General features: G+C 46.6%; 1 protein-coding gene across 2 annotated transcripts in view; it reads left to right on the forward strand.

The window, feature by feature from the left end:
- LOC135899138 (probable G-protein coupled receptor No18) overlaps positions 1–8,402 on the forward strand; it is a 128,788-nt gene extending 120,386 nt beyond the window's left edge. The window contains exons 1-3 of one of the 2 annotated variants that reach the window (XM_070535499.1): positions 1,854–1,976; positions 2,159–2,976; positions 3,701–8,402. In XM_070535499.1, the coding sequence (XP_070391600.1) occupies positions 2,338–2,976; positions 3,701–4,321 (1,260 nt within the window). In that variant the 5' untranslated portion in view covers positions 1,854–1,976; positions 2,159–2,337 and the 3' untranslated portion in view covers positions 4,322–8,402. Of the gene's footprint in view, positions 1–1,853; positions 1,977–2,158; positions 2,977–3,700 lie in introns of those variants that run through there. The other variant, XM_070535498.1, reaches the window with a different exon arrangement.
- Positions 8,403–8,636: the final 234 nt, after the last annotated feature.

The raw sequence follows: 8,636 nt of genomic DNA on the forward strand, positions 1-8,636 counted from the left end.
TAAAGTTTTAGGCTTCCACATATCAGCGGGAGGTACCAACCTGAATGCCATTCAGCACATTTCCAACAAGACGGACCAAGTCATCAGATTACTAAGGAGAATCAGCAACAGACACAGAGGCCTGGGTGAGGACAGCGCTCTAAGGCTAGTGCATGCCTTCGCTCTATGTCACTTCACCTACGTGGCAGGTCTATTTAAATGGTCGCAGGCCGAGCTGAACAAGCTAAACACTCTGATCAGAAAGTTAGTGAAGGCTACCCTAGGTATACCCATCAGCACCTCGAACGTGAAGCTCATGAACCTAGGCGTGCACAATACGATAGAAGAGATGGCGGAAGCGCAACAGATGGCGCAGCAGGAAAGACTGACGAAAACGCGAGCGGGCAGGCTTATACTCAAAGCGATAGGGACAGACCCAAATAGATCAATGAACCCGAAGGAATCCGAGGTAGAATTGAGCGCGAAACTTAGAGACGCGATCAGAACCACCCCCCTCCCGAGAAATATGCACCCGGAACACAATGTTAGCAGGAGAAAAGCGAGAGCGAAAGCTTTGTTGAAAGAAATTGAACAGCTAGGACAACAGGCGGCCCTTGTAGACGCTGCCTGGGTCAAAGGCAAAGAGGCCTACACCGCCGTGGTGGTCGACAGCAGGGGCGAGGTACGGGACGCCATCACCATCTTCACTAAGGATTCCACGGTGGCGGAGCAAGCCGCGATTGCTCTAGCCATCAGGAACCGTAAATGGTCTTTCATCTATAGCGATTCCAAAGCAGCAATTAAGAGCTTTGACAAAGGCTATGTAGCTGGGACTGCGGCTAAAATTATCGACAAGGTCGAAACTATCAAAACTGAAATCCGATGGTTTCCTGCACATATGGGACAAGTGGACGAGACTCGGCCCAACCTCAACGAGGTGACGAACGACCTGGCACGAGGACTTGCTTGCCGTGCCGGTCAGAACCGAACCGACGCCCACTACCATTCAGGGGAACATAAAGATCACTTACTAACTTACAACGACATAACTAAATATTACTACTTGGGGCGTAGGCAATTCCCTCTGCCACACGTAAAATTGAACAGGGCTCAGGCAGTGACGCTACGTTTACTGCAAACCGGGACGTACCCCACTCCGTATTTCATAAATAAAATTCACCCAGAAAGAGAAATTAGGACAGAATGTAACGTGTGCGATGGCATCATTGACATCAGACACATGCTGGCGGGCTGTCCCGCGACTCTCGCCGACCCCGAAGAAAAATGGCTTTACTGGCACAAGTTCATAACAAGCTCTTCATATCAAGATCAGCTACGGGCTGTCCAGAGGGTCCACGATGACGCCATAAGGCTCGGCCTGGCGGTGCCGACGTGGACGCGGCCCGCCTCGGTCTGAAAAGACCGGGCTTCAGGACGCTAATAAAGTTTTTTGAATGAATGAATGAATGATAACACAGCCACCACCCTCCGCACGCTGTATGTGCTAGTGAACGCACGCGAAAGAAGCCGTCGATCGCGGCTCAATTTAGCGCGCGCGACGGAGGAAAGGGGAAAGCGTTGAGGGAGGGGAGCCAGCGTTGTGCTCCTTCAGCTACTGCGTATGTCGCGACCGGGCGCAATGGGGAATGACGTTCGCGGCTCAATCTGGAGCGCAAAAGGGAGAAAAGTGGGGAGACTGCGTGCAAGGGGGGGAGGAGGGGACGTGGCTTCTACTCCGCCAGCAATGCGTACTTAGCACGGCGACGCGCGGTCGCGCGCGCCCTATCTTGAAAGCGATCTGCAGAACGCTCATACATTTCTGCGTGCAGTTTTCTCACCGCTGCTTGCATTGAAGCGATACACAGCCCGAAGGTCACCATGCTCGCTGCTGCCGCCGCGCTTGCCCACGCCAACGTTTTGACAGCGTGTGCCCGCGGTCACCGAGTGTGATTTGTTCATGTTTGCCTGTGCGCGCTGGCAGCACGCTTGTTCATTCGGTTGGTAGACAAATGTTTCCAAGTTTAAACGCCGGATAAACATACTATCCTTACTTCGTATAGCTGGATACTAAGTTGCTATCGCGATTAATGCTTCGCCTTCCGGGCGAGACTGCGACTTTTTTTTTCTCTTCTCGCTGGTAATGCCTTGTAAATCTGTGCTTTTTTTGTGCTCTGTGCAGGAAAGTGCAGCAGTGAATTGGTGCTCTCGGGCCTCACGCAGACGTTCAATAAGGCTACCTCTATCATGACCGCAAGGGGCGAAGACCTGCGCCCCCGACCCATGCGTTCGTTCGCCGCAATGTTGTCGTCTTTTAAGCCGACTTTATCGGATATCATTCTTCCTTGATCTCGAAACACCATGGTGAAACCGGACACAAGAGCCATGGACGAGGATGACGGAGTCTTCTGGACTTCGGCACCCTTGCCCAGCGCCACAACTGTTGCTGATGCGGCTAATACATCATCATTTGAAATCGCTGATGTGGTGGAAGCCTTTCCTGGAGGGATCGCAATGTCCGTGCAGGAAGCCATAGCCACAGCCCTCACATTAAGCTTCATCACCGTCTTCACCGTGGTAGGCAACGTGCTGGTCATTTGCTCCGTCTTCAACCACCGGCCCCTGCGCACTGTACAAAACGTGTTCCTCGTCTCTCTGGCATTGGCTGACATCGCCGTGGCGCTTCTCGTCATGCCTTTCAACGTGGCGTACTCGATAATGGGCCGCTGGGTGTTTGGGCTGCACTTCTGCGAGTTGTGGCTCACCTGCGATGTCCTCTGCTGCACGGCATCCATCCTCAACTTGTGCGCCATAGCACTGGACCGGTACTGGGCCATACACGACCCCATCAACTACGCCCAGAAGCGCACGCTACGACGGGTGCTACTCTCCATCTTTCTGGTGTGGGTCATCAGCGCCCTCATCTCGGTGCCACCTTTGATCGGCTGGAACGACTGGCCCGAGCAGTTCGACGAGACAACGCCTTGTCGACTCACGCAGGTTTGTGGCGGGTAGCTTGCATGGTTATTGTGGCCAAACACTGAAATCAAGCATCTTCATTGTAACTAGTACTATTATCTCATTGTCTATGTCCTGAATGTTGTCTTGCAAGGAACCAAATCATTACAACGTTGAAGTGTGTTCGTGCTTCTGGTGTCTGTTTAAAAAAAAAACTCGCAATGCGTTCACGTTTCAAGTGATGTTCATTGGCCTTTTTGCAGGCAAGTAAAGATAAGTGTGCCAACATATAAAGTTAAATGAAGTACATCTGTCGGCTGAATAGAATCGTAAGTACTTGGAACCTATACTGTAATAATATTGACTATGCTGGGTGAACGAATATGCCGAACGAGTTTAGCTTGGCTAAAGGGCGGGCGTCTTAGCAGGTCGTCTCTTTAATAAAGGCTAAAGAAATTAATTCTGGGGTTTTACGTGCCCCAACTACGACTTGATTATCAAGCACGCCATAGCAAGCGACTTCTTGAGTAATTTTGACCACCAGGAGATCTTGAACGTGTCCGCAGTGCACAGAACACGAACGCTTTTGCATTTCCCCTCCACCGAAATGCGGCCGCCATGACGAGCATTCGATCCTAAGAGCTCGTGCTTAGCAGCGCAACACCATAGCCGCTAAGCCACCGGGGCGCATAATGAGGCCTAATAAGTTAGTGTACAAAAGCTTCTGGAGTTATGTGCAATTGATAGTTTCTTAACTCCTTTGCAGGAGACCGGCTACGTCCTGTACTCGGCCAGTGGATCATTCTTCATCCCGCTGCTCATCATGAGCATCGTGTACCTCAAGATCTTTCTGGCTACACGCCGTAGGCTGCGGGAGCGGGCCAACGCCGCCGCCAAGGTACCGAGCTCGGCTACCCGCTGTCCGGCAAGTGCCGAGCCGTCGGTCGCGCTTCTTCAAGAGCGCCACCTTTCGTCATCGGAGGACACACCTCCTCCGCAGCAGCGCGGGCCGGCCAGGGAAAGCCGGCCGTCGCTCGCCGACACCAGCGTAACGCTGGAGCAGAACGGCCGGCCGCCCAGCGTGAAGGTGTTCACCTGCTGGGAGGAGCGGCAGCGGATCTCGCTCTCGCGCGAGAGGCGAGCCGCCCGCGTGCTGGGCATCGTGATGGGAGTGTTCGTGCTGTGCTGGCTTCCGTTCTTCATAATGTACGTGACGGGCGCCTTCTGCGACGAATGCGTTCAGTCCGACCGCCTCGTCAACTTCATCACCTGGCTGGGCTACGTGAACTCGGCGCTCAACCCCGTCATCTACACCGTGTTCAACACCGACTTTCGTCGCGCCTTTCGCAGCCTTCTCTGCTCCGGAACGCGCAGGACGCATTTGTGAGGAAGGCAACGCCTTTCCTTCTCGATACGATGTGCGAGTGCGGCAACAAACTTGTGAGGGGCTGTTGTGCAGCACGTGTTTTTCTTTTCAGGATATTGTGATGGCGTAGCGCTTCAGGCTGAGTTCGAGCCGTAAACTTGTAGAGCGTTCTGAACGGTGGAGCGTGTGATGACCGTGGTGGTGCGGCGTGAAATATTTCATGGAGGGTTCTGGTGCTTGTGAATATCCCAAAGAAGGAACACAGTTTGCGAGTCCTGGTGTATCTTAAATTAACACAATCGTGAAAGGCTGGTTTCGCTATAGCCATAATTAGATTATGCCCGACTACCTGGTTACGCCAGCCTGAAGAAGTGTTATAACATGAAGGGTCAGTCTTTGTTTTCGTGTTGTATCGTACTGCAGTGTTGCACAGTGAATTGTGCTGCTTCTTAATGTCCCAGAGAAGAAAAATAAAAGGAGTTTTTTGGTGTTTTAGGTTAACACAACTGTAAAAAGACTATTTAGCTGTAGCCGTAATTATGCCCATTAACGTCGTGTACGTCTGCCTCCAGAATCCGCATATGCGATGAAATGTCACATTCTCTGAGGACGGTTCCCATATCTCCTGCAAAGAAAATTGCGTTTGTAATTCTGACAGACGTGATATTCCTTATTTTTATTTGATATCAGTGTTAAACAAGATTTCGCACTATCGCAATAATGTGTCAACGGTGTTATTATTTAGATGGTTCTAAAGCGCATGAACCTACAGTTTAATTTAAACACACGAAAGCGGCAGAAATGTCTCCTATGCTTTCACTAGTGTTTCTCGTACAAAATGAAACTGAGAGACATGCCTGTCTAAGAAACGAAAAATTTCTAACATTACACATATTCGAACCAACAGATAGCGTCAATTTATTGTGAGCCATAGTAATTGCGGCCGTATGCAGAATTTTAGATATTAGGTGGGTGATTACGGTCTTCGCAATCTTACCGGCATTAAATATTTTAGGGTAGACCGCAGTAGCCGGGGAAAGTGCTAGACATTCTCACGAAATAACAGCATTTTGATTGCCTTAGCTGGTTCACGTAGGACGGGTCGACCAGTCTGAATAAATATCTCCATATAAAGTTTTTATTGAATATCTCGTACATCCTAGGCGCCTTTAGCGTCATTCCAGAAGTAATAGCTAATAATTATAGGTGCAATATTGCTTTACACTACCTATGCTATTTCAGTATGAACTCGTGGTTTGAAGAGACACTCCATGCTTTGTATCCCTGCCTACACCAGCAAAATAGTTTTATTAGGTTGAACTTATTGGGCACTTAGTAGGGGTTGTCAAATAGGTTTAGTAGATAGGCAGCGAACCAAGTTACCTTGTCGTATCATTGTCACGCGTGGATTTGTATGTGTGCTTCGTATAGTTGTTGTATTTAGATAGCACTTGTTGGTGGAGCAAAAGTTTCTTCGATTGATGAGAGTGTAGAGAAGACAGAAGCTCGAGCCTTGGCGGCGAGCAACATCTTCCTTAGCGGAGGATGGGAGAACGGAGCCTTAACGCGGCTTTTTAAACCGCTCTCCTCTGCCGCAAAACATAAGTGCGCGTTCGTACCTTATCGACGGGGGCTCTCGCTCGCAGGAGTATTGTCCTCGCAGTCTCGTCTCCTGTCTGTACGTATGTAACTCCGTGACACCTGTCGCCTTCCTTCTAGTTAACGTGAGCACTTACGCCATGCATCGTAATTTACCTGAGCCCTGAACTTAATCCCGCCCAAAACAGGTCCCCCGCCATATGTGAAAACAAACCACTAAGACAGAAAAGCCTATACCAGTGGAATAAATGAGGGAATACGGCGTTTAATATTGCATAGGTTCTTTATCGCCTGAGTATCAGCGGTACAAAGACAGGTAAATAAAGGTAGGCGTTTCTATAGGTGCTAATCAGGCCGGTCTTCGTACATCCTGCAGCTCATTGACAGGTAAGAGGAAATGAATAATTAGGTGTAAAGAAAAAAAACTACGACATAATCATCATGATTGCTTTTAGTAATTATTGTTGAATGCTTGAAATACGCATTCTACATAATAGGTAACAGCACGTTTACGTTATATAAGAGAAGTAAAGGTGCCAGAAGTGAGCAGTTTATCGCCTTGTTTGTAATCGTATTGTTTTTCATTTTTTCCACTTAACAATGAATATGAAAATTATAAACGACCTCATCAGTAAATTCTTGTTAGAGCTAGATGCAGCAGCTGTAGAAAATGAATAAGAAAATTCGTTCATGCAACACATATAATCTGTGTCCTTAAAGAAAAAAAAGTGCTATAGCCGGAGCGTAGGTTCGACTAACAATACTACATAATATAACAATATAAAGAAACTGAATCTTGCTCATAAATAAATATTCTATAGGATCGCTTTCTCGGCTATCCACATTGCAATTAAACTTCATTTGGTAATCTTTGTCACAGTACTGTTTTGTTGCGTTAGTACATGGCAGGTGGGTCTCTGGCCCCTACCAAAAAAAATGCCAGGCCCCAGTGCTACACTAGAGTAAACTGACACGTAATTGTACGTGTCAATTTCATTACTGGTAAGGAGTCATTTATTGTGTATTAACCTGTCTCCTAAAAATTCTATTACGTGCTTGTTTTAGGCTAACTTGATAGTTGTTCTCGTAATGCAATATCTTCATGATGATTTGCATAAGCACTTTACTTAAGGAACATCATTTGACGCTGGCACACTTAACTGACTGAGGCAGCACATGTTACTTTCTACAGCACATTTAGGTTGACAGCTACATTTATGCTAACTTGTCACAATTTCAACGACCAACCAAGCAAGTTTAGAAGTTCAAAACCAAAGTAAAAAAAAAGTTTTAAATACAAACCAGCTGCGAAAACAAAAGAGAGCGTTCTGCGGCGTGACTATAGCGTTAGAGATGCCCATGTAATATTGAAATTCTGAGAGCAGTTCGTGTACGTCTTTAGAAATGTAATTGAGCAACAAAAGTCAAACAACCAGGCATCCAAGCAGGTTACTGCATTAGAAGTAACAAGCAGTGTTGGTATTAGTTTTTGTGCACAATGTCACCAGTTCGCGGCCCGCAACAATCTATGTTTAGCAAATGCGCTAAGGGATGATGGTGACAGTATTCTTAGAATTCTGTCTTTTTTGATGTTTCAATTTTTTTAGATGCCTTCTTTAGCATTTTTTAAAAATTAAGGCTTTAAATTACCCGCTGCGGTGGCCAGTGAATGGTCTGAATGTGAAAATCGAAAACACCGCTGAATTTCTGAAACATTATTAGATCCCAAGATTGCACTTTGCCAAGAAAACAGCTTAGACGAATCCAGATGGCTCAGTAATCAGCTTTTTGCTTTGCCGTTGAGGTAACGACCAATGAAGTCGTACTTATCACCCATACGTAAAGTTAAATGCAGGTGCGACATTGAATAGAGATAAATTCCCCTGAGTAATTTTCCAGAGCAATGTGCTCTCCTTTGATGCCACGAAACAGGGCACAAAAAATGATGAGAAACCCCCCAAAAACGTAAAGTTAACGTGATGCAGACTCAAACTAGCTAAAATTAGCGACTTAATCAGTAAGTTAAAGAAAATCTTAAGAAGCCGTCTACCTTGTGGATTCTAGGGTAATCCTTTTGTCTAACGAACGTTTCAGAACTTCCATTCATCAAATACGCCCTAATCCGGCTGCTGAATGCCAGCTTTCTCGCCGGGTACAACAGGTGACCGGAAAATTCAATGGTGTTGGGCTAGCTCTCCGAACCAGAATAAAGTTTTCAACTGCGCTGCAATATTCCAGACGAGTTGCAAGTAGTTTTCCTTGTCATCTAGTGATTTATAAAAGCTGGCACGAACTTTTTTATTCATCTTCTATTTTAACTTCAAGAATTTTGTTCCAAATGCTCCAGTAAAGGTAATTCCGGAAGAAATAATTGTTATGTGAAAGAAAGTCAAAATATCGTAATGTGCACAATTCGAAAAGATGTATATTGTACGAAAATTATCCGGAGACATGATTACGTGGTCTGTAAACTAAAATATGCTATAAACAATAAACTGAAACAACAAATTACAACATTAAAATACTTCCTGTGACATGCAGCTTGGGTTTACACTATCTAGCCTTTCCCTTTTCAGGTGGATCTTACACAGAAATATTAAGCGGCGGAGTGAGCTTCAGAATATTTGTTCGAAGCTTTCTGGTGCTCAATGACGTCAACATTTTCTGGCGCACGAACAGCTTTCCATACGCGACTCAAGAACACCAATGTAGATCTGATATTATTGCAAACAGCTTG

The sequence above is a fragment of the Dermacentor albipictus genome, chromosome 3, assembly GCF_038994185.2.
Source record: "Dermacentor albipictus isolate Rhodes 1998 colony chromosome 3, USDA_Dalb.pri_finalv2, whole genome shotgun sequence".
Classification (NCBI taxonomy): domain Eukaryota; kingdom Metazoa; phylum Arthropoda; class Arachnida; order Ixodida; family Ixodidae; genus Dermacentor; species Dermacentor albipictus.